Source organism: Festucalex cinctus, chromosome 15 (genome assembly GCF_051991245.1).
Source record: "Festucalex cinctus isolate MCC-2025b chromosome 15, RoL_Fcin_1.0, whole genome shotgun sequence".
NCBI lineage: Eukaryota > Metazoa > Chordata > Actinopteri > Syngnathiformes > Syngnathidae > Festucalex > Festucalex cinctus.
This window is the reverse complement of record NC_135425.1, coordinates 7,546,392-7,573,449: the sequence shown is the minus strand read 5'-3', so window position 1 is coordinate 7,573,449 and position 27,058 is coordinate 7,546,392. Positions and strand designations below refer to the sequence as shown.

At 39.8% G+C, this 27,058-nt stretch overlaps 1 protein-coding gene across 2 annotated transcripts in view; it reads right to left on the bottom strand.

The window, feature by feature from the left end:
* Window positions 1-4,240: 4,240 nt before the first annotated feature.
* The window catches only part of tln1 (talin 1), a 124,628-nt gene continuing 101,810 nt past the window's right edge, over window positions 4,241-27,058 (bottom strand). For both annotated transcript variants that reach the window (XM_077497256.1, XM_077497257.1), the window contains 8 exons: window positions 26,376-26,483; window positions 15,015-15,120; window positions 12,295-12,419; window positions 11,025-11,150; window positions 10,745-10,807; window positions 10,484-10,666; window positions 7,528-7,653; window positions 4,241-5,597 (listed from right to left, as the gene is read on the bottom strand). In XM_077497256.1, coding sequence (XP_077353382.1) covers window positions 5,463-5,597; window positions 7,528-7,653; window positions 10,484-10,666; window positions 10,745-10,807; window positions 11,025-11,150; window positions 12,295-12,419; window positions 15,015-15,120; window positions 26,376-26,483 — 972 coding nt within the window. In that variant the 3' untranslated portion in view covers window positions 4,241-5,462. The remainder of the gene's footprint in view (window positions 5,598-7,527; window positions 7,654-10,483; window positions 10,667-10,744; window positions 10,808-11,024; window positions 11,151-12,294; window positions 12,420-15,014; window positions 15,121-26,375; window positions 26,484-27,058) is intronic.

Sequence of the window (27,058 nt, the reverse complement as noted above, 5' to 3'; positions counted from 1 at the left end):
TCAATTTTTGGAAAATGACACAATAAAGTTCCATGTCTTTTTTTTTTTTTGTGTCAATCTTGATGTGTATTCATAATTTCATGAGTTTTCGTTCATGTTTAAGATCATATCAGTGTACATTTTCTTGGCAAACAGTGCGTAGGCACAGCAACAGCATGCAGCAAAATAAAGTTTTGCTTTTAATTTTCATCTGGAACATCTTTAACTGAAACACCCACAGATTCAAGTCAATCGGATGAAATGTGTGAGAGGTGTTCTTTAAGATGTGACCTCTATAAATAGGCCAAAACTGGGGCAAAATTTGAAAGCAAATCCAAAATGGCGGATTTTCTGTTCGGTTTAACATATGGCTCCAAGAGACGTTTTTGTAGGTCTTCGGCGGGTCCATATGCTTCCAACTTTTCATATATCAAAGTGAACCCTACAACCGGGGCTGCTTTGTTGAATATTTGTAGTGATATATGTGAATAATTTTATGGGTTTTTGTTAAGACCGTCAAAAATCAGCAAAATCGGCAACTACAGTATGGTGGTGCAACATAAGTGGTCGCTGCTCGGGCCCAAAATATGACTAATTATTATTGCTGTCATTATCGTTTTTAAATCCTCCACAGCTATGGGGGTGGCACATAAACAATCGGGGTGGGGACGGATTCATGAGGTCACGAGGTTGTCGGATCTGTTTAAGTTGCCAGCGGTTATTACCACCTCATTTTGTATTCAGTGAGGATGCTCGCTTTACATTGTCTGTTGCCACACCAGCCAAGCGCATTCCTAAAGTTCCATTCAATCACCCTTTTTGAATAAGCCGGCTTGTGCGCATCTGTAGAAATACAGACAACCGGTGTAAACCACCTCCTGGCAGATTTATGCTGTGCGCTGCACTAGATTTGCGCCTGTCACAAAAATAGACCCGCTCAACTTTTATTAGTGTTGTGCACCTCCCTGGCCCCAGGGGGTTTGGGCACCAAATGATTGAATATGCACAGGACCAAGAAGGCCAATCAGGATGTTTGGCATAATATTGGCTCATTTTCAGAAAAATAAATAAATAAATATATATATATATATATATATATATATATATATATATATATATATATATATATATATATATATATATATATATATATATGTATGTATATATATATACACTTTTTAATTTTGATTAATCACAATTAATCAGCTAAATTACTTGTGCGTATTCGCGTAATATAAAATAAATACAAAATACCGTAATATTTTGACATTAACACATTTTATTATCTGAATGTCATTTGTAAACATTGATTAAATGCATGTATGCAATTGCATGCATGTGTGTATTGCTCAAAACGTAACAGCATCATATCAATTTGGAGCGCTTCAGCCAGAATTAATTAATTAATTAAAATAATTACAAAATACTTTTGTTTATCTAAAGTCCCGTCGGGGTGTTTTTTAAAGCAAAATTTACCACCGAGCACACCAACTGGAGTCACCCCGCTCATTGTGAAACAACAGGCTAAGGAAATGCCGTGCATTGACCTCATCACTGACCTGCGCAGCCTTCAATGTAACCATCCGCAGTTACGTTCAAGGCTAAAGTGCGGTCGAAAAAAATAGTGCGATTATTATGCGTTAATACGTGATTAATGCGATATTTTTCTGTGATTAATGAATCTATTAACGCTTTAACTTTGACAGTCCTAATATATATATATATATGTATATATATATATATATATATATATATATATATATATATATATAGGCGGCACAGTGGAATAGTGGTTAGCACGTCTGCCTCCCAGTTCTGAGGACTTGGGTTCGAGTCCGGGCTCCGGCCTTCCTGGGTGGAGTTTGGTTGTTCGTCTCTGTGTGCCCTGCGATTGGCTGGCAACCAGTCCAGGGTGTCCCCCGCCTACTGCCCAGAGCCAGCTGAGATAGGCGCCAGCAGCCCCCGCGACCCTTGTGAGGAATGAGCGGTCAAGAAAATGGATGGATGGATGGATATATATACATATATATATATACAGCCACATACTCAATTCTTCTATCGTGTGTAACTGGGCACACTTGAAATCACATTGTCGCATTAATTTTTACTTTGCCAGTTGTATAGATTATTATCACATTAATGGCGTGGCCTTGTATATAGACAGGATTTTTTGTTTTAAGTTAGTAGAAAGAATGTCACAGGTGGTGGACAGTTTCGTAGAATGTGTCATGGTAGAAATATCTAAGGAATGTGTACTAAAATGTGTATATATAGACACCAGGTTCCAATATTGATGTATTTAAAAGCGGGATTGAGTAATTCTACACGGAAACTCTTTCTTTATTTCATCAGAGAATCCAGTTTGTTTCCTTCCATGGTAGCCATTCAGACTTTAAGATTATTAACAATGGTGTACCACTAGGTTAATTTTTAGGTCCTCTTTTATTGTCTGTATTTTTCAATGACCTCCCAAAAGTTTGTTCTCACTGTCAGATCAATCTTTATGCTAATGCTATTGCTCTAGTTCAGATAGCCTAAAATTCAACAGTCATTGCAATTCGATTTGAATCAAGTTAAAAATTATTCTCTAACAATGAAATCACATAATGTAGTTTTGCACATGACCAGATTCTTTGTTTATCTCACAAAACTGGAACATTAATTTCTATGATGGAACAATATTAGTAAAAGTGCATGAATTTAAATATTTAGGCCTTTGGCTAGATTCTAACATCTAATATCTTTCAAATTCAAATTCTTAATTAAATTCTCATTAAAATCTATAGCCGTTTAAAGTCACGATATCGCTCTATTGAATGTTTCAATTTCCAAGTAAGGAAGAGAATTGTCACAATTGTTGGTATCAATTTTTTGATTATGTGGTTATTATTTATAGCAACACCTCAGAATCAAATATTCACATTTGTAGATTTATTCTGAGGTGTCCATGTAGGACTCACCAGTGTACAATGTATGACTTTCTAATGTGGCTAACTCCCAAGGCCAGAAGGAAATTTCATTTATTTACTTTTAAACGTATTCATTTTAATTTTCCTTCATATATAATTTGAAACATATTGATGAGTTATTTTTCTTTACACCAAGAATAAAGAAAGAAATTGGTCGGCGCGTATTCAGGTATAAAGTTCCAACAACAACTATTCTTACTAACATAATGCATAATAATTTGGACCATTGATAAATGGCATTAGTGATCAGTGCATAAAATATAATTGTAAATATAACAAAAATAATCAAGAAAATAAAGTACAATATAGACAAATCAGGACAGAGGAGACCATGGAGGCACTACAACAAAGATTTGCTGAATCAGGACTGGAATATAGAACCTAAAGAAAAAAAAGTTGATAAAGCTTATTGTGTCTTTCTTAAAAAAAATTTAACTGTCAAATTATTTACTGCATGGTCACTTGTGTTGCCGTATTTAAATTATTATTCAGAGGTTTGGATAAACAGAATTCATTACAGCATGTTTGTACTGCAGAAAAGAGCTATGAGAACAGTCTACAATGTTAAATATCTTCACCATACAAATGCACTGTTCCTTCGTTCTTTAAGTTTAAAATGATTTGATCTTGTAGAATATAAAACTATACAACTATTTTATAAAAAACAACAACAATCTATTAACAGGTAATATCCAAAACATGTTTTCAGAAAGAGAGGGTGGCTATATATTCTCTATATGTAATTTCATGACAAAATACTCACGGATAAGAATGAAAAGTTTTTGCACATCTGTATGTGGAGTGAGACTTTGGAATAGACTGAATACTGACCTATAACAATGTCCAAACATACACCAGTTCAAAAATAAATATGAAAGAAGTAATTTTGAGTAGGAGGAGGAAGAAGGGATTGACAAAGGGTTGTAGAAATATGGGAAATATTGACTTGTTAGACAGTAATTATTATTACCATTACTATTATTGCTGTTGTCATGTAAAAGCGAAGTCTATATGGTATATAATGTATTACTAATTATTCTATTAATCCTCATATTTTACTCTCTTCCGAGTATAAAGTTTACTCTGTTTAGGCTGGGACCAAATATAGTCTCTTTCAGAGTAAAATTCAGTGTGGAAAAAATTGTTTGGTGTCATTTTTTTGGACAAAAATCTAATTCAAACAGGGGTGCGTGTACTTTTGATATATACTATATAGAGTGCATACCGAAGCGTGTACAAAAAGGATGTAGTACTGTAAAGAATCTGTGTGAGAAGAAAATGGAGGTGGAGAGTTCCAATGAAAACTGGCTTTATTGCATATACATAGATAGCTCTAACAGTACACTGCCGCATGGTACTGTTTTACACCAGCATCATAGTCACAATGTGAAATAATGGCTTTTTAAAATGAGATTTTTCAGTAGGCATTCTACTTTAGCTGTGACAAGTATCTAAATGGTGAGTTTAAAGGATGCTCTGTTAAATTACAGAAGTGAGTAAGTGCATTGTAGGATAAGCGACAGGCACCGGAGAACGTATTGAATTACTTGACACGTTCAATAGAAAGGCACTTTCAAAAACAATCATACACTGGGGGAAAATGGTGTGTGTAATATTTGGATCTTAGTAAAGGGGAAGAATTACTGTAGGCAACTTCAAAATAATGTATAGACATCCAAACGTAAACTATATTGTGACAGGGATCCCCCTACAGTGGACTGTCATTAGCAATGCATCAGACACAATACTTTGGCAAAGGTTCAATTAATCATTTCACATCCAAATACAGTTAATACAATGTTAAATATAAGGCCTCCTGATTTTTGACCTGTCTCTACTACAATCCAAGACTAAATACTGTCATTGTTTCATTTAAAAAACTATGTTGTAAAATACGAATGAAAGTAAAATAATAAATTGCTAAATCTGTAAAAAATATATTTTTCCAATGTCACTGTTTTCATTTCAAAACTATTAAACTAATATTGCAAATACTGTCACGTGCTCATGACATGCACACAATGCTTTTTCACATAACATTTGCATAGAAATTTTTGTATAAAGCATAGATTGTGCTTACCTTCAACTGTATACATTCTAAATTCAGTTATGAAGGCAGACTCTGGCAGGACTTTAAATGAAGTCTTATGACTTTTTATGAAGGCACATTGCATGTCCAAAATGCACACCATTACAATTGGAATAATAATAATAATAATAATAATAATAATAATAATAATAATAATAAAAAGAACTATAAAGTGAGCCCAATATTTTGAAAAGTAAATGATCAAACAGTACATATCAAAAAAGCATAGATACCTTGTAAGGATTTAAGGCATATACATCTATTTTTGTATCAAAGTTAAACACTAGTATAATAGCACATTTCACTTTGTCAATGACTTAATTACAGGGACAAATTTAGAAGAATTGCTGTCGAATGAGAGTCGATGTTTGTTCCTCTCTCCATGTAGCTGGGTGAAGGTCCTGAGCATTGCTCCACTGACTCTCTCACTGTTCCTGACCATCTTCTCGCAGCTCTGAGGGTAGAAACTTGTACTGCTGCTGCCGGATCATGGCCAGCCTCTTCCTGGCCTCATCCAGCTCCCTTTCTTTGCGAAGCATTTCCTCTTGCGCAGCGATGATCTGCAACACAACACAATAGGTTGGATGCTATGAATGCCAACAGGTTGGGTGACGTTCCAATATGATCATGACCTTGCGAAAGAAGCGGAGGGTAAAAGTGATGGACTGGTTAGCACCCCGTCAAGAAAATGGTGTATTTCAGGTAAAATATTAGATGTTCACCACATTTAACCCTCCTGCTGGGTTGTTTTCTCAGGAACAGCAATAATGTTCCCGGGTCAATTTGACCCAGGGGTTTAATGATAAAAGCACATCCCAATAAAAATTATTAACTTATTTACTTAACATATTGTTTGTAAACACATAGTTTTTCAGTATGACAACCACTGTTGGTTAGTGCAAGTTTATAGGAAAGTAACTAAATTTGTGTTAATACTAATGATATTGGGGGTGGGACTTAATAAGTTTTTCTTCCTCCCACTCCTTTTCAGGCTAGGTTTAGGTTTAGAAAAAATTGTCTAGAAAACTTGATATATTGTTAATGTTGATTATTGCCTGAAATAAATGAACAAATGAAATGAAATGAAATGAAATGAAATTAACCGCTTTCATTGCAAATATTTTAAATGAACCATTTTTAACACGTTTCATCATGAAATACTACTATTTGTAGTCAATTAAAATGGGTCAATTTGACCCGGGCTATGTTTAACTCATTTGCTCCCAAAGAAGTATTTATACGTTTTTTTTTCCTTAACATTTTGTTATGCTAGAGCATACAGAAGGCTTTTATGCAGCCTCTGAACTGAAGAAAACACTTGAAGCAATGTTAGTTATTACAAAAACGGCCAGCAGGTGGCAGAAGAGTATAAGAGATCAACCAGGACCATGTTGCAAAAACTCTTCCACACTTTTTTTTTTAAGACAGATTTGTGATGAAACTTAGCTATATTCTAGTGCTAATTGCTGCAAACCGGAAACAGATAGAAATCTACTTTTTTTTTCCCCCGATGAAAGAAGAGATGCTAATCTTTCTTTATATTCTGTGGGCCTTGCAGAAGCAGTCAAAATCCAGTAAAGGGGGTTGCTTCAGTGAAAATGGCTGGGAGTGAATGAGTTAATGTTCCCAAAACATCCATCCATCCATATATCCATTTCCTTGACCGCTCATTCCTCACAAGGGTCACGGGGGGTGCTGGAGCCTATCTCAGCTGGCTCTGGGCAGTAGGCGGGGGACACCCTGGACTGGTTGCCAGCCAATCGCAGGGCACACAGAGACGAACAACCATCCACACTCACAAGCACACCTAGGGACAATTCAGAGCGCCCAATTAACCTGCCGTGCATGTCTTTTGGAATGTGGGAGGAGACCGGAGTACCCGGAGAAGACCCACGCGGGCACGGGGAGAACATGTAAACTCCACCCAGGAAGGCTGGAGCCTGGACTCGAACCGGAGTCCTCAGAACTGGGAGGCCGACATGCTAACCACTAGTCCACCGTGCCGCCCTATTTTCTATAATGCAATTAAATAAGCAAAAATGCCATAAATTCTGGATTCATTACAAATCAACTGAAATATTGCAAGCCTTTTATTGTTTTAATATTGCTGATTATGGCTTCTTTTTTTTTTACTTGGTCTGAGGAAATATTGTAATATTTTGAGATAGGATATTTGAGTTTTCTTAAATTGTGTAAGCCATAATCATTAATATTAAAACAATAAAAGGCTTGCAATATTTCAGTTGATTTGTAATGAAGCCATCATAATGTACATCAAATTTAGCCATTTCTTAGTCTGTTAGGTTTTACGGCAAAACAAAAAATCAAAAACTTCTGAAATCACTATATTTGTGCCCTCCCCAAATATAACCTGCCAGCTGTTAAATCTGTTCAAATTTTCTCTCTCTAACCTAACATTCCTGTGGCAGACCATCATTTGTTCATCATTAGATCATCTTGAATGACGCCAAGGTCTCCATTTGGACTCACCTGAGCGATACCTCCCACCATCTTGCTCTTGACCACCACCGCTTGGTCGTCCTGAGCATCAAACGCTGCTTTCTGCGCCGCCTTCACCAGGTTATCCGAAGCTCTCTTCACAGCATTCCCAGCAGCCTAACAGAAAGGCACACGTCAGTTGTGAAAACGTGTATCCGAGTGGCACCTAAAAACAAATTGCATCGTTTTATTTGGGGACATCAATCTGTTTTGCTGATGATGTATTTTCAGAGGAACGAGTGAACATATTAGGAGCAACAGAAACATAATTTGGTCTCTTGTATGAAGCAACTCCTTAAAAGGAAAGGAGCAACCAACCTTAAACCCGAAAATCATAACGTTTTTTTTTTTTTTTGGTCCTTGAAAATTACTGTAAAAGGAAAAAGTGTGGGCTGGTGTACTGCATTCAAAGCCAAACATTTCTCTCATTGGTCGAGGAAGAGGAGCTTTCTCTTTTTTGCAGCTCTGTGGGCTGGAGCTAGAGAAGACATATTCCACAATCATTCTACTAGTTTATCTTTGGTTGGAATGTTTCTGTAGATCAGACCCTGACGTGAACTGTAAACAGCTGTACTGGCCCACTGGCCCTCACACTGCACTGTACTCATCCATGCGTCATAAATTACACCCAAAATAATATATACAAAGAAAAAATAGTCGTTTTATGTAAAACATTTCACAGGACAGTCTTTTGAAAAGATGGGGAGATTAGCTTAAAAAAGCATCATTGCAGAGTGAAGAGACAAGATGCTAATAGTGTCAGGGCTAATGTTACCAGTTCGGGGTGCCATTGGTTGACTGGTGGATTGTTTCCAAGCTCTCTCTGGACATAAATGTATGGGAATTACTGTGGTGGCAGCTGCAGGCCCAGAAGAGGAGGGGATAAGCCACTGCTGATTGGATCAGAGAACACGAGCTGGCTGGGACTGGCTGATGTGCTCTCAGCTAAGATTCAGTCAGAAATAAATAGCGCCTTTAGACGAGTTTGCTATGACGGGAGATGGCAAACCGTTTCAGTTTGACAATTCATTGTTACCTTGACGTACAAGTGCCCCGATTCACTTAAGTGGAACCTCGATTGACTCACAAATAGGTTTAAAAATAACATTTTCCAAAACATAGTGCTTTGAACTGTGCCACCTGAGATTCACGTGCGTAAACCTCATTTGGTCAGTGCTTTACATATTTCATGTACTGTATCTTGTTTTATTTTTTGCAGTGAATTAGAACTCAACATATAGGTCACAAAAAAGGGAATGTGCAAGTCATTGTGCTATTAGGAAGCTTTTTTGGGGAGTGGGGGGTGGTTAACCTCCTCTACAGAGAGAAAGACGACCAGCGGCCAGCAACTGCTCTGCACAGTGGGGGCTTAGTGAACCAAAGTGGAACGGGAGCTACAAACAGAGGCAGCTAACATTTATTGTCATGCTATTTAAAGACACACAGACAAATACACTGTTGGAATCGGTAGTACTTTTTTGTGTGTGGGTCTGTGAGATTTAAGTTAATCTGTATGGAGCTTGAATAAATGAAACAAGATTGTATACTTTAGACGGTACTTTTACAGCTCCAAAAAAAACCAGGTCTAATTGTGTCTGAATATACAGATGATGTTTATCTATCTATCTATCAGGGTTGGGCGGCAATACGGTAATAAGGTATCCTGGGGTGTCTAAAAATATTTAACCGCCATTTAAAAGAAAAAAAAAATATAGCTAATATATATAGATTTTTTGAGAGTAAATATAAATGTGTACCTGTTTTCAACTTAATAGGCTTATAACTATTTAAAAAACTAATTATAATAATTAGTCATGTGACAGCTAAACCGGAACAACAAGATGGCTAGCGGAGCAGCTCCCGCAGCTTCGGTTGCAAAAAAAGGCACCACTTCTGCAGTTTGGCAATATTTTGGCTTTAGATCCGATAAAAAACAAAAAAACAAACGAGCCGGTAGATGACGTCGACGAGGCTATATGCAAACTGTGCTCGAAGATGGTAATTGAGCGATGCCGATGCGCGGGCCCTGTGGAGGAGCAAGCTGGAGCAGAAACCGCTGCCTATTATTGCAAATCCGTCATTCAGGGAGACGATGACCATCTGGTGGAAATGTGTGGTTTGTGTGGTAAAGTAAAGCTTAGAAAACGGGGAAAAAAAAAGATCACTGGAGCACCCAAATCCCAAGAAATTGTAACCCCCAGAAAACTAAAGAGGAAAAATGTGACGATATTACCGCATACCCCGGTGTAATGAGGAGACGGTGAAACGGTGTCAAAATCTTAATACCGCCCAACCCTATTATCTATCTATCTATCTATCTATCTATAATTCAATTGAACACATTGACAACAAAAATTGAAATTGTGAACAAAAGATGTTCTTTCTTTCTGATGTAGATGATAGACTTCTACAGTATAGCTCCAACCATGCCAAGGAGGGCTTTCTCAATGTCAAATTTTATCCATTTATTAAAAACTAACCCACTATTCTGTGAAATTGTTAATTTCAACTCTTCCCTGAAAAAAAATGTCAATTTATGTTGAGCAATTCTGATTTTGTAGTACTTTTTAGGGCTGTTTTGCATTAGGTACAGTCACGTGATTATCGCGACGCAATGCGCGCTGTCAACAAATGAAATCACATGGCTTCAAATGACTATAAGAGGAATTATTGCATCCCACAGCGGACAGAAAAGGGGCAATTACGCCCTACGGCAACGAACCGCTTCTTCAAAAGCAGTACAGCGACGGGGGACTCGCCAAAGATTTTCATCCAGCCAATAGTGAAGATGAAACTGTGGCCGATGATGAGTATGCATTTAGAAAACCCATAACGATAAAAGCTAAGAACCATCTACAAATGACATATTCCAGGGTGAGTTATGTGGGCCTCAATTTACCATTTACATACAGTACGTCACTAGTACACAGTGGCATGCAGAGCTAACCTGAAGCCTCTTCATGGTCTGGGAGTCTTGGTCAGCCTTGACCTTGCAGGCCACCAGAAGCTGAGCAGTGGACGCTGCCACCTGCTTGGCGGAAGATATGAGCTTCTCCTCACTTGCGTGTCCCTGAACCGCTGAGTTGGCAGCCTCACAAAGGTTGTTGGTCGCCGCGGCGACCATTCGAGCCTAACGAGTCAAAGGCATGTTATATTTGGCGAGCGGATTCTGTGATACGGCTTTAAAAGCTGGATGCAGAAGACTCACAGCAGAAATCAGACCCTGTGACCACTGTCCATCATCCACTGCATTGGCCGGAATGGCTCCCACCTGTAAATATGGAAAAGGCTCATTCTATAATTTTTACATATATTTTGCTGGACAATGAATAACCTGAGTTAACATCAAGATAAATCATATTTAAATGAACATATGCTTGTTTATTTTAGGGATTATTAGAATGTCATGGCACATTAAATTGTGAGGGAAAACTCAAACTGAATGGAATTTTCATTGTGTAAAGTTACAGATGTTGGGTGAGCCATACCTTTCCTTGGGCCACAAGCTCCCTCTGTGCTGCTGAAGCAGCTTTGACCAAAGCGCTGGTGGCGGCGGCAATAGACTTGGCAGCCTCTAGAATTTGCTCCTCAAAGTTCAAACTCTCATCAGCTTCCTGTTTAAGAAGAGGGAAACCGACAGTCAATAAACACATGATGTGCAACAGCTGTGAAGCGCTTGTTAAAACAAAAAGGTGCCCTCATTTGGGAAAGTTAACAACTACGGGCAGGGGTCAAGAATAACAAGATGAGAGATATACAATCTCTGATGGCATGGAGAGATGGAGTTTTTATGATACATATGTACATATGTGTGTGTATATATATATATATATATATATATATATATATATATATATATATATATATATATATATATATATATATATATATTAGGGCTGGGAATCTTTGTCTCACGATTTGATTCAGAATCGATTTTTGATTCTCGACTCAAACAATTTTCGATTCAAAATGATTTGATTGACAAATCATTTTCGCTTCAATTTACAGATATGCACAACATTGTCATGATCTACTCCAGTCAGCTTTGCAAGACAAAATGACAAATAGAGACATTAAGGTGTCTTTTTTTGTTTTTGTTTAAACATTTATTAATTTTGTATTGTAAGTTACTTTTTCCACAAAAACAGCATGTGGGCTACAACTGTCTTTTCCCCTTCTTCTTCATTTCTAATTGAAATAAAATCGATTTTTGGATATTAATATCGATTCGATTCGATTAATAAATGAGAATCTCGATTCTTTTATATATATATATATATATATATATATATATATATATATATATATATATATATATATATATATATATATTAGTGTTGTTTCGATACCGTTTTATTGGCCCCCGATACCGATTCCGATACCTAGCTGTGCAGTATCGATACCATACCGATACCTAAGTTTTTTTTTCCTCAACATGAAAAATCTGTCCTACCATTGGTTCAGAGCATTCAAGGGCCAATAGGATATCTTAGATCGGCATGCAGTGAACATGTCACATATCAGTGAATGTCGTGCACAAGCAAGACCCAAGATGCTGCATCCAAAATCCTATATTAGCGGGGGAATTAATGGTATCGGCATGTTACTTGTGAGTAGTCACCGATACCGATACCACTGTTTTAATGCAGTATCGGCGCCTCTGCCGATACCAGTATCGGTATCGGAACATCAGTAATATATATATATATATATATATATATATATATATATATATAGAATACTGTATATAAAAACAACCTTGGGTTTGGTCCTGGGTCTCAGCTGCTCCAGTTTCTTGGCAGCTGCTTCAATGGCTGCTGCTGCTCCAAGCAGCTCATTCTCAGCGATGACAGTAGGATCCTCAGGATCCACCCATTCGGTGCCTACAACACACTTAGAATGTTTCCAGCACTTTGGAAGATATGATACTAGCTTCCACCAACTTCCCTAAGACCCATTTTATTACACATTGTAATATACAGCGCGGAATTAGTCCTATAACAAAACAAAACTAGAAACATTTCTGCAGAAACTTTGGATGTGACTGCTGACTCTTGCAAGGTAAAAAAAAAAAAATTGGGAATGAGCTGAACAGTTTAAAATTTGAATGGTTTTAATTGATCAAGAAATGTGGAAGTTAAGCCATAATCAATAAACTGAAAATGGGTTACTGTCTCTTTAATAAATATGCACATTCACGCACACACATTTCGTTTTTACCAGGTGGACAAACATTCTGCCTTAAACTGAGTTCTATGAGAAAGCGCACACCTCGAACAAAAGGCTCTCACGAGTCAACGGTTTAAGATACAGATTTCATAAATGGTCCGATACAACGGCAAGGATTTGGGGAACGTAAGCATGTTCTCATTTTTTGATATCGGATGAAAAATGACCGAATTAGAGCAGGTTAAAAACGTGTGACTTTAAAAAAAATGACAAGAAAAAAGCGGCCAAAATTATATGTTGTTGAATGGCCGAAAAATGTGACTTCTTCTCGCTTGAAGTCAAATAAAAGGTACTAAATGACACCTTTGCCACACAAAAGTGGGTTTGTCAGAAAGAAGACCCTTGTGACTACAAAATTTCCACATTTGATGTTTAGTGAGCAAATATTGTGGCCACGGTGACGAGTTGAAGTGAGATTTTTCGAAATAATTTTTTTGGTCCCTCCACTCTATCGTTGATTGCCCCACTCTAGCAGACGCAATACACACCAATGTAAAAAGCCTTTTTTTTTTTCTCCATTTTGCACACTCTCTTTGAACCCGCACAGGAGGGAGAGCTTACATTCCTTAAAAAAAAAAAATCGACACCGAGCTAAAGATGGGAAAAATGGCAACAAAATGAGCTAAAAATCATCTCTGTCGGTTAATGTATGTGCGCGCAGCGTGGCTTGGGAAAAGGTGTTTAATTGGTGGATCTTTTTCCCCCTTCTCCATTCATTCCTATGGGACTTTTTGGCGGGGTTTTGGGGGAATTGTGTCGCCATGGTAACTCAGAATTCCGAAAAAATAAAATAAAAAATAAAAAATCGAGCCGCATCTTTTGATACCTCGTTTGTGCAAGTACGTTCAACGGTACGGGCCGCATTTTGTCTGAAAAGGTGGAATAAAGAAAAATAATAAACGCAAAGCAGTAGCTCTGCTCCGCAGCAGTCACATAAGAAACAAACAAACAAACAAACAAACAAGGTTGTCTTTATATCATTGTGAGGACATCTCATTGACATAATGGCTTTCCCTAACCTCAACCATCTAAATTGATTGCCTACCCCCATTCCTTACCCTAACCTGAACCATAACCCAATTCAAACCTAAACTCTAAAACCAAGTCTTGACCCTCAAAAAAGAGGTCTGAACTTGTGGGGACCGCCAAAATGTCCCCACAATTTCAAGTTGGTCCGCACAATTTACATTTACTGTTTTAGTTGCAGTTTAACTTGTCGGCATCAGATGTACAAAGTATATCCAGATTCTGACTTTGGTGCAGCTGATGTAGTACCAGGATGATGGTCGGAGCCGAAGTTTGAGGCAGCACAGGAAGGCAAGATGGCACACTTTATCAACTGAATTCTGTTTTACCACTTTATTTCAAGTGCAACCTCCTTTGATATATTATTTGGCGACCAGTTCACCAACTGCCCAAAGATGGCTGGGATAGGCTCCAGCACCGTGAGGATAAACGACTTGTGAGCATCATGCACACTTCCTGCTGGTTCTTATTTTTGTGTGTTTGGTGGCTTTTTCTTTGGTTTTCGTGTAGTGTTTATTTCCTATTGGCCAAATCTTCATTTGTTTTCGGTGGTTTCTTCCGTACGGTGTACTAGGTATTGAAATTTATCACCGTTTTAACACCTGAATGATTCCAAGGGAACCATTTCACACAATTTTCCCACAGACAGTTGTAGAAAAAACTAAGCTGAGTGTGATTGTGGACACAACCCTCTTGAATAAGGGCGGTGTAATATAAGCTGGTACGTCTTAGTATGTTTAGTCGAGCCAGAATAGCGACTGAGTCCGTTTGAACTCAAAGTGTGAAACTAAAGGTTCAACTGCTCTTCCCCCTTCCAACACGGAGCCATTCTGAAAGAGACAGGACTTGCTGCTCGACCCCCACCATGCAGCATGACCAACACGTCAAGTTAGACATTCCAGGAGAACTCAGTTGTCATATTGTTCTTTTTGTACAGAGACCAGTCCGGAGAATCATCAGCTATATCGCCCCCTCCTGCTACGGAGTCAGCAGTTGCACTGTGAGGCTAATTAGCATTAGATGCTAATAAAAGCTAACCGTGCTACTACTTTTGTGACAATCTTCTCCATCAGCTGCTTTTTTTTTCTGTTCATAATATATTAGTTACATAACTACTAAAAGATTAGTATATCAAACTCATTCACATAAAAGCATAACAAGGTCACACTTTAAAAGCATGAGCACACATGTCAAGGAATTAAATGATGTGGTGTGTACAATACCTTTCATGGCCTCTGCAGCCTGGATCAACTCAGTGACAGAGCCTGCAACCCTTTTGGAGTAGTTGGCCAACTGCTGCTTCATATCATGCGAGGGCTTCTGGATAATCTGAAAAACAAACAAGATTCTATTTCATGTATCATGCGCATAACTGACCTATCTGGAATCTTGCATCTGGCAGATGATTTTCACACATTTGTTCATTTGCTCAAGTCCTTAATTGTTTTCAGTTCATTTAATTTGTAGTGAATTTACACACTTATTACTGGACTTTCCTGTGTGGTCTTTGATTGATGCTGTGTGAGTTTAACTTCGTGTTATCACACTTTACTGCTCCTTAAGTGGGTGTGACAAGTGGTACTTTTTCACTTGTAACTTTCATTCTCTGACTTCATTATCACCTTGATCTTTCAAAGTAGTACCACATAATGGATCCTCCATCGTGCTTAACAGTGGGAAAAGTTTGGTTTGATCTCTCTCTCTCTCTTATATATATATATATATATATATATATATATATATATATATATATATATATATATATATATATATATATATATCATGTATGGGTGTCAAAATTATCGCGTTATTATCTTGTTAACAAAAACGTGTCTTTAACGGCACTTCCTTATTTGGAAAGCCTCGAAGTGAATTCCAGTCGCGAAGCAGCACAAACATCCACGTCTAAATTACCCAATAGAAATGCACTGTACTGCACTGGAGCTACAATACACAATGTTTAAGGGGCAGAATGTTCGAGTGGAGGAGCCATTTGGACGGTGTCGCACTTCCACCAGCAACTCCAAGAAAGTCTAAAATCGTCTTCTGTTTTGTTGCAGTAAAGCACCGTCGGGTGAAAGTGAAAGTAAGATCATGTGTTCGCTTGAGAGCAGCATCACGGCGTATCCGGGAACTTAACAAAGTAAAAGCGTTCGACGTTGTGAAAAGGAGTCAATATAACACAATTTAACAGTAATAAATTAGACTGCTTATATTTGTGGGGATACAAATAAAAAAATTTACAAATCAAAAAATTTACAATTTACAAAAATGTGCAGAAGATCGCAAGTTACTTCTTGTTTAAAATTAGGTAGCTCTTAATATGAAAAGTACACATCGATCGTTTCTGGTTTGCAAGCAGTAAAGAAACGTCATTTTACAGTGCACATCCTATTGAACTTAACAAAATAAAAGCATACAACGTTCCGCAAAGGAATACATTAACACAATTTCGCAGTAATAAATTAAATAACAATGCATATATTTCTGGCGACTAGGTTGTATTTTAGAGTTTTAAAAATGTGCATAATTTCACAAGTCACTTCATGTTAAAAATTAGTCAGCTCTTAATATGAAAAGAAAAATGCACTGAGCTGTCACCATTGTCTCACAAATGCAATTATGCCATGTTGTAGTGAAAGAAAAATGAGCAACACAAATCAGTCACACTTGTTTTTTGTTTTGTTTTTTACTGGACAGTACATATTTTAAATTTTAGTTTTTTTTATTCAATTGTTATGTATCAATGACTAAAAAAAAAAAAAACATTCAAATTGGGAAATTTTTTTTACATTTTATTGAAAATTTAGATATAAATTCAGGTATAAAATGTGTGATTAATCGTCAGTTAATTATTGAAGTCATGCGATTAATTACGATTAAAAATTTTAATCGACTGACACCTATAAATTATCATGAAAACCTGGCATTTCAACAGGGGTGTGCAGACTTTTTATGTCTACTGTATGCACAATATTATTTTTTGTCTAGGAATGAAAGGTAGGCTATGAGGAAAAAAACTTCCTACCTACTGTTAATGAGAACTAAACAGCTCAGCTGAAAGAATTTTTTTTTCAAAAGGGTAAACCGAAATAAACAGCTGTGGTGGCACGCGTGTGCATTCCCTTTTACAAGTATGAATAGGCATGTGGCTGTATTCGGAATGAACCAATCACATTCAGACTAATGTTAAAAGGGAGTCAGCACACACTTTAAAAAGTGCATCTGATTAACCCCAAATAAACTTCAGATGTTTTAGTAGATTTTTCTTGACATTTTGGTGCGGAGGTTATATATCACATTAATGGTAGAAAAATATTTGAAATTATTTATTTTACTCTCTGTTTTTAGTCTGACTTTGTGCTTCTGGTCATTTTTTTTTATTACTTTTCTTCTTTCACAGTTTGTAGCTCATGATACAGATTTAGAACAACATGAGAATGTATGCGAGTTAAAACCAAGCCAATTTTCATAATTCCGTGAAAGAAACGGGTCAGGGTAGCTACACTTGCAACAGGGATATTCATTTTACATTCAGTCGGTGTCCTCAAACTGTCCTAGGTAGACATGCACTATTCAGGTTGGAGACGTGTCGGACAGCTGCAAAGTATTAACTAGGCTCAGCCGTGACCCGGCTCGGGTTTATTCAGATGTGTTGTCATGACAAGATAGAGGTGCGGACGCAATAGTGCAGGAACGCATTGCAACAAGCCAAACCAGTGTAAATGTCAGCAGTAGCAAACTCGCGCACAGCACACAAATAAACCGACGCACTCACACTCAGATAATAACAGTTGAGTTGTTTGAGTTTGCAAAACATTGTCATTCACCGGAAATGTGTCAAAGGTTAAGCAACTTCATGCATGAAATCAGTTTAATAATTCTAACGGTGATAAAAGTAATTGTGCGGAAGGGAAAGATCTATAACAGTGCCATAAGCTCCTGACAGGACATACTGTAAACAAAAAAACAAACCACGTTACTAAGCAACACGTTGAGCACCTCAGGGGTAGAACTGTTTCCGGACCAGATTGACTGGGTGTGGACAAGGTGGTTAATCCGTGTCAACTGTCTGGAACCCAAGCACAGACTCAAATCACATCTATAAAAAGTTCTGCCACTTGATCACTTATTTTATTTTAAAAGCAATTGACAAAAAAAGACAAATTAAACCGATTCAATAAGCAGACCTAAAACAACTTGCATTCATGAGTGAACGAGGTCAAACAGTTAAACATTCCAAACTACTTTTGCAAGTAAGGGGCTTCTCTTCTCATGAATAATGTTTAATTTGTACTATTTATATATAGTTTTTTTTGTTTTTGTTTTTTTGTTTTTTTTTTAGGGTAAGTGGAACTTCATAGTAATTTTTAGGAGCCCACTTGGAGGACACCAAAGAATTTCAGCCCATAGGGACTTATTTGTGGATATTTTTAGCTGAATCTTGTCAGCTCATTGAAGAGCACTTGTAGAGTTCTCAGGGTAGCAGAAAACAATTAAAGGATCGTCAAGGATTGTAGCTATGGACAACCGTACAACATGCCAAATTTGATGGAAAATCTAGACTTTATGGATGAGTGCTGACATGGTGTACCGGTTTCAGCGAATTCTTTGAATAGCAACTTTTAATATAAAAAATGCCACGTTACTGAGTTTTCAGCTCAGGGTTGAGTATGGAATCGAGCGATTTCGCAAGCAGATGTGACTCGCCGCACCGTATCAAATATATATATTTTTTAGTTTTGGTTGAAGTGGCTGGGGGTAGGGACGTCTCGGCTTCCCTGATAGAGCTGCTGCCCGTGCGACCCGACACCGGATAGGTGGCAGATAAAGGATGGATGGATCGATGGATATTTTTTAGAAGACATTTCAAATGAGTAGCAATGGCCAGTCAGTATTTATTGCACATAAAGTGACAATGAGATAGTTTATCCTTGTTTGTGTATACATTGGCTCCGATTGGTGACGATTGGTGCCTACCGATGATGTCATGCTGCAGGATCAAATGGCGCTCTCCCGGCGTTTGACCTACTGAACAATTTTTATTTATTTTTTTTTATTTTATTTTTTTTTGTGTGTGTATGTGTGCGTGCGTTTGCGTGCGTGCGTTTGCGTGCGTGCGTGCGTTTGCGTGTGTGCGTTTGCGTGCGTTTGCGTGCGTGCGTGTGCGTGCGTGCAAATACGTATAAATTTATACTCATTCATTCACCTACAACCTTATAAATATCCCATTACCCTTCGCCTTAACCAGGTACTTCAGAATCTTGCCAGAGTCGGGAGATTTAAATGGTCAGGAGACCAGAGAAAAGGTCAGAAAAAAAAAGAAATAAAGAGAAAAGAAAGGTAAATCAAAGTGACATCCAGCACCGACCAAACACTTCCTGCCTTCCCCATGATTACAAAATCAAAGTCTTACGCCAACCCCGGAAGCCTCTAAATTCCAGCAAATTTAGCGAGATCTCAAGAGCCCAGAGGAAAAACTAAAGAGAGGAAGGAGGGAAGGATCGATAAGGCAGAGTGAGATCAATAGAAGCCAGTACATCCAATCCATCAAAGTGAAGTCCAGCACCAACAAGACCCCTCCTGCGTGGTTACAAAACCGGAGTCTTATGCCAACCCCAGAAACCTCATACTTCTAATAAATTAAGATCTCAAGTGACCAGAGGAAAAACTAAAGAGAGGAAGGAGGGAAGGATAGATAAAGCAAAGTGAGAACCACAGACACCAGCACCAACTGATTCAAGGGGCTGTGGGAGGGAGAGGGTACTTCTGTTGAGTTTCAGTAGATGCTGGTGCGACGGATCTGGCATGCATAAGGACCACCACCAAAGAAAGAAGCCGTCAACCGCGGTCCAGCAAAGCGAGCACCCCCCCCCCCCCCCCCCCGGAATCCCCAGGCCGCGGCAGCACCAAGGCCACCCCCAAGCCACCCGAGCGGACACCGGTCGGCGAGCCGACCCAGACACCCGGAACACCCCCGCCCCAGCTCCGGCCCACACCCCCGAGCCCAAGGCCGCAGAACGAGGCCCAGCGGGCCCCCACAGCGCCCCACCGGTCCCCAGCCCCCATCCCCCCACGACCCCCCCGCACCCCACCCAAACCCGCCATCCACCACGACCCAGGCCCCACCACCCCCGACCCCCAAACCCCCGAACACACCCCGACCCCCAGCACCCAACCCCCCACCCACCCATACCTCCACCCCCCCCCCAAACAAGCCGCCCCCCCCCGACGGCCGCCACCCCCCCCCCGCGAACCCGGCCCCCCGCGAGAACCCCCCACCCCCCCCCCGGAAACCGGCACCGGGCAGCAGCGCAGAGAGGGAAGATGTGCCCACCCCACCTCCAGCCGCGCGAGATTTGCACAGCGGCGGGAGGGGGGAAGCAGAGGAGGAAGCACCAGGGGAGAAGGCGGAACACCAGAACACCGAGCCCGGTGGGGAGAGGCCCCGGTCGTCACGCCAGAGTACAAGTGACACCTAACCCTGTTACTGAGTCCGCCAGCTCGCCGACTGGCGAGCTCTACCCTTACACCGTGAATGTGGCCCCACCCAGTGTATATACAAGTGTGTGCGTGTGGTGCATTAAAATTGGGAGCAGGTGAGTCGGAGCAGAGGGAAAAAAAATTTCCCCTACTCCGACACACCCGTATCCCCCCCCCAAAAAATGAATATGTATATGTGTGGTGCATTAAAAAAAGGGAATGGAGGGACAAAGTGGTGGGGCAGGGACACAAATGGGGGGGACCACAGCGCTGCCAGGCACTGCAGTCCATCCCCTCTGATGGCTCCCCGCCCCAACTCACCCCTCCCCTTGGACGTGAGGTGCATTAAAATTGGAGGGGAGTTGAAGGGTGAAGACGGTGTTTCCACCCTTCCCCACCCCACCAAGAAATGTGTTGTGTGCCCTATGTGTATATTTACAAAGTGTATAGTGCAAGCTAGTGAAGTGAGTAAGAGGAGCGACCAGCGGGGCCTCACCCAACCCGGCGGGTGTAGGTGGCACGCCCGCCCCCCAGCACCCCCACCCCCCGCCGCCCCCCACCTCATCCACCCGGCACCACAATGGGCGGACAGCCAGCGCAGCAGGGCTACCGGACAGCCCACCGGCCACCGGAGCCCGCCCGGGGCGCCAGGAGTTATACCGGAGTGGGGCAGGCCCCAAACCCTCGCCCGGCCCCCGGAGCCCGACGCCCGGGCCGGGGAGGGAGCCCCAGGCCCAGGGAGAGGGAGGGGGAGGGGCCGCAGGGCAGACAGGGAAGGGGGGGGGGGGGCGGGGGAAGCGGGGAGAAGACGACAAGAAGGCGAAAGGGCGGCTGCAGGGCAGGAGGCGGGGGGGGAGAGGAGGAGGGAGGGCGACAAGGGAAAAGGGACCGGGAGGCAGAGGAGGATGGGCGGGAGGAGGCGAGGAGGGAGAGGCGACGGGGGGGAGGAAGGGGGAGGGGAGAGGGAACCACGGGGCACACCGGAGGCCCACCCACCCCGAACCGCGCCGCCGGGCACGGAGCAGCGGACCGCGCCGGGACGGCACCGCCCCGGGCACCAGGGGAAGCACCCCAACACCGCACACCACAGGGGGCCCAGGGAGCGGCCAAGACGCAACCGCCACCGAGCAGACAACGGGGGGGGGGGGCAGAACCACCCCCGCCCGACCACAGGGGACGGCGTCAAGAAAATTGACTAATTAGCATGCAGTAACACCAAGTGTTGATGCTTAGTGCCCACTAGAAATAGATCTTAAGGAGTTATTGAGTATAGTGTCGTATAGTGTGGTATGCTCGAGCCCACTAGCAGCAACTAGGTTCCTGACTATATAAAAATAAAAACAATCAGATACAAAATACCAAATACAGGAGCAGCGAAAACAGAAGTTGTAACGATGTGGTGGCTCTCGTTAACAGGCAGAATCTTGGCAGGATTAAGTTGCCAAATTGAGATTAAAATATTCTATGTACATAGACCATATTTGTTTAAATCTTGATACTTGATTTTTATTTAAGGCAGAGATTTTTTCCATTGAGATATAATTTATTAGTAAGTTTAACCAGTGGTCGATATTTAGAGATTGTTTATTTTTCCAATTGACAAGGATTATTTTTTTAGCAATAGTAAGGGCTATAAATATAGATTGAGATTGTTTACATGGTAGCTCAGTTATTGTTAAGTCACCTAGTAAACACAGTCTTGGAGATAAAGGAAGCCTACAGTTTAATATATCAGCGAGCTTTTCCAAGATTTTAGTCCAGAAATGCAGCACTGGAGTACATGACCATAAAGCATGAAGATAAGTATCGGCAGTGTTTTGTGAGCACTGGAGACAAATGTCGGAGTCAGAGAGTCCAATTTTTTTCATCATATATTGTGTAATATATGTTCTATGAAGTATCTTATATTGGATAAGTTGCAAATTTGTCTGTTTGGTCATTTTAAATACATTTTCACAAATTTGGGTCCAAAAGTCTGGTTCCGGAACTATAGACAAGTCTTTTTCCCATTTTAAAGTCGGTAAATACGTTTTATTTGTGTATAAAAATAACTTATATATTTTTGATATTTTCTTTATTGTTGTTGGAGAAAGCTTTATAATATCTTTAGCTAAGACAGGCAGTTGGAGCGTATCCTGAAGTGTTGGGATTTGTTTCTTAACCATATTTTTAACTTGCAGATAATGTAAGAAATTTCCCTTTTTTATTTCATATTTCTGGACCAAGTTTGTATACGATATAAACTTATTATCTGAGAAAAGATGATGAAGGTGTGTAATTCCTTTCTGCTCCCATAGGCTTAAATGGAACGACTGATTATTAAGTTGAAAGTCGGGGTTATGCCAAATGGGAGAGAGCCCACAGGGCGCCAATTGGGAGTTTGTAATTTCTAATGCCTTCCACCAGGCAGTCAGGGTGGCGGCTATCATTGGGTTTTTAAAACAATTATGTCGTCTTATTGATTTTGTAATAAAGAGTAAATCTGACAGTCTAAGATTATTACAATCCTTCTGCTCCAATTCCAACCAACAGTTAGTATCTCTGTTGGGTTGTGTCCATAGCACAAGATATTGTAGTTGATTAGCTAGATAATAGTACATAAAGTTTGGTGCCTCTAAACCTCCTTTAGATTTACTTTCCTGAAGAGTAGATAGACTAATTTTGGCTTTTTTTTTATTCCAATAGAATTTTATGACAGCAGAGTCCAGCGATTGGAACCAGTTAGACATAGGTTTAAATGGAATCATTGAAAATAAATAATTAATCTTTGGTAAAACTTTCATTTTTATAGTAGCTATCCGTCCTATTAAAGAGATCGGAAGATTATTCCAGCGCTCCAGGTCACTACGGATACTATCCAATAATGGTGAAAAATTTAAAGAAGTTAATTCAGTTAACTTAGGTGAAATTTTAACACCTAAGTATTTTAAATTACCTGTAGGAAAGGAGTAGTGTGGATCCTGACTTGTAGGATTCCATGAATTTTCTGTAATAGGTAATAATGTTGATTTTGTCCAGTTAATAGAGTAATCTGATAAGTGAGAGAATTTAGTTATTAATTTAAATGCTTCCCCTAGCGAGATAGCAGGTTCTTCTAAATAGAGTAATATATCATCGGCATATAGATTAATTTTATGTTCTATTGTCCCGGAGTGGATTCCTTGGATCCGTCTATCCTGACGTATAGCTAATGCAAGCGGCTCAATAAATATAGCAAATAATAAAGGAGAAATTGGGCACCCTTGTCTTGTTCCCCTTTGTAAAGTAAAACTCTGTGATGTAATCCCATTAGTAGTAACTGTAGCTTTAGGAGAATCATATAATATTGAGACCCATTGAATGAATGACTCCCCGAAGCCGAATTTATTTAAGACAGCAAAGAGGAAGGACCAGTTAACTTTATCGAATGCTTTTTCTGCATCCAGCGAAATAACAACTGCCTTTTTATCATACCGCTGTGACATACTAATCAAGTTAAAGAGTCTCCTAATATTATTAGTAGAATGACGACCTTTAATAAAACCTGTTTGATCACTATGAATAATTGTCGAGATTACCGTCTCTAATCGAGATGCCAAGGCCTTAGCGATAATTTTAATATCGGTATTAATTAGTGATATCGGTCGGTAACTTGACGGGAGGGTAGGGTCTTTTTCTGGCTTTAATAAAAGTTTAATTGCTGCTATATTCATATCTTGACGTATATCACCTTTACTTTTAATTTCAGTTACTACTCTTAGAAATAATGGAGCAAACATTAACCAGAAATGTTTAAAAAATATAGCCGGAAAGCCGTCTGGACCAGGTGCTCTGCCATTAGGCATACTGTCTAAAGCACGAAACAACTCATCTATAGTAAGCGGGGTATCGAGAATATCTTTATGTTCAATAGATAACTGAGGTATATTTAAGCTGTTTAGGAATTCCTCAATATATTCAGGGTTAGGTCTATTAATTTCTGTGTATAGATTTCGATAATAGTTATAAAAAATATGGTTAATTTCTTCTGGTGATTGTGTGCATTCACCATTTATATCTTTAATAGCCGTTATAAGAGATTTTTCCCGATTCCGTTGAAGTTGATTTGCCAGGAATTTACCTGATTTATTATTATGTTCAAAATTATTATATCTCAACTGTTGTATTATAAACTCTGTCTTTTTAGATAACATGTTATCTAACTGTATTTTTATATTCTGTAGTTCTATCCATATTTGATTATTTGGGTTTAATACATATTCATCCGTTAGTTGTTTAATTTTATCTTCCAGGTATTTTTCTAATTTTTGATCCTGTTTCTTTTTATAAGTTGAATATGATATAATTTTCCCTCTAATTACCGCTTTCCCTGCTTCCCAGAGAAGAGATGGAGATATATTTGGAGAGTCATTTATTTCCAAAAAATCTGCCCACTCCCTTCTAATAATTTTATCAAACTCTACGTCTTTCAGTAATGAGATGATGACCTACTGAACAATTATTGCCTCGTGAGTTCTGTCTCATTTTGCTACGGCAGGTCACATATTGAATACGAAGTTTAAAGGTCCCCTCATATGAAATACTCACTTTTGTTTTTTTTTGTTTTGTTTTTTTACATAAGTCCCCAAAGTTGTGAAATAAACGACCCATGTTTCCCTTTCCTATGGGCGTTTATCACATTAGCTCAAACAGCACTCTCAAATGGGCTGTTTCAGCAGGTCGGTTTTACACGTCACTAACCCCACCTTTTTCGGTTTTACACGTCACTAACCCCACCTTTTTTGGTTTTACACGTCACGAGCTCAGCGTGAACTCCACCCTCACAATTTTCAACCCCTTCCCTTCGCCGGAGCAAACAAACAGCAGCAGCAGGAGGACAGCATGGTCCACGATTTCGTGGCCCCGTATCTCCGGTCCGGAGGGTCGTGGAGGGCCGGCACCATCCAAGGTCGAGCTGGTTCCGAGGATGTGTTCATTTACCCCGTAGGATTTAGGGTTCAACCGGTACGGGGGTGTCAATCCATCTCCCGAGAGTCGGGTGGCCGATTTCGCGGCCCCCTATCTTCGGAGCGGACAGTCGTGGAGGGCCGGCACCGGCGCCGTTGGAAAGCCAAGGTTGAGCCGGTTCCGCGGATGTGTTCATTTTCCCCGTAGGACTTATGGTTCCACCGATACAGGGGTGTCAATCCCAGTAGCTGCACCCGGAAAATGTGCATCGTGAGGAGGGTTTGCAGCCCTGACAGTTTGTGGCAAACATTTAACTGATGACTGCTTCAGGAATTTGGGACAATACAAACGTGGACTAGCAGAACATCTTTCACTTATCCCGGGATCGGTACCAACTATTGAAACTAATGAGCCAATATTACTTCAGGTGCAGACGTGAAGACTCCGTTTGTAAACAGGAGCACACGGAAAAGATTAGACTTGGCCACGCCCAACTCATTTTGTAGGCAAAAACACACAGAAGTCTGGCGAGCCTTGGCCACGCCCACTAAAATCGTTTTATGCTAGGCTAACAGTACACCTTCCTCGTGGAGACTGCAACTCTACCAGGTACAATTTCGTGAACATTTCTTTTAATACAGTATTCAGAGGATGATTGGTGTCATTGCAGCAAAGCTCATAACAAGGGATCTTTAACATCTCACAGTTTCAATAATTATTTTTTCCAAGTCTCACTTCCCTGACAGCCCTACCTCTTATTAGGCATTAGTTTGGTTAAAATTCTGCTCCTGGTCCAAAAGCAGGAATAGTTTGACACCAACACACATGCTGTTAACAGACACATCTTGATATTAACTGAGATGATGCAAACTCACACATGTGGTGTACTCACCGGCTTTGCACGGATATCAATCAACCACAAGATTAAATACAATTAACATTTGCAGAGAGTGGGGAAAAAGAATGGGAGATTATTATTACTAAACAAATGACCTTCAGCAAGGAAAAAGTGGGTGTGTCTTATGTGACGAAAGATTAATACACTAGAGAACTGTCTAAAAAATGCACAAAATGACTCCTTTGATAAAAATTGATTGAATAAATGTATCTGTCATTAAAAATGTAGCCCTCTAATCGTAACAGAATCTAGGCAAGCGTCTGCTATTCTTACTTACCACCAGTACATGCTCTAGGAGTCCCAGATATCCTGTTGCACATTCGTTTCCATAGCGTAAAGCTCTCATCCGGACATCCTTATTGACCTCCGTATGGTAGGCAGCTTGCTGAAATGGGAAATGAAATCAACATTTTAACGAGTGACAGTTCAGATATAAGAGATGAAAGGGCATAAAGTGTATACAGTAGTTACATATATACAACTCTTTGACCGCCAAAAATGTTTAATAACGATTAGTGAAATCACGATGTATGCCGCCATAAACGTTAAATGATGTTAACTTCGTTTTTTATTTTTGTTTGTTTGTTTTTTAATGCAGCACTGCCTGGTCAATGGGTTGTGGAATCAAAAACACCCACTCACTATGGCCAGCAGATGGCAGCATTGTATATCTTTTCAATGGGCTGCCGGTGTATGAAATTACAATGAAACATGACAGAATCTGATGAAATCCGATAAAATAGAATGTTTTCAAGAATGACGTGAATGATCAAAGTCACATGATAAAACCTAATTTACAGTGCGGCACTAAACAAAAAATATTAGTGTCAAAGTCACTGTTGTGGAGAAAATGTATGTTTTCACGAAAAGCTTGTTTTCCCCTTATCTTTTCAATTTTCACTCAAAGTCACTCAAATTACCTATTTTCAAATGGTGATTACTAAAGAACGGAATGAGGTA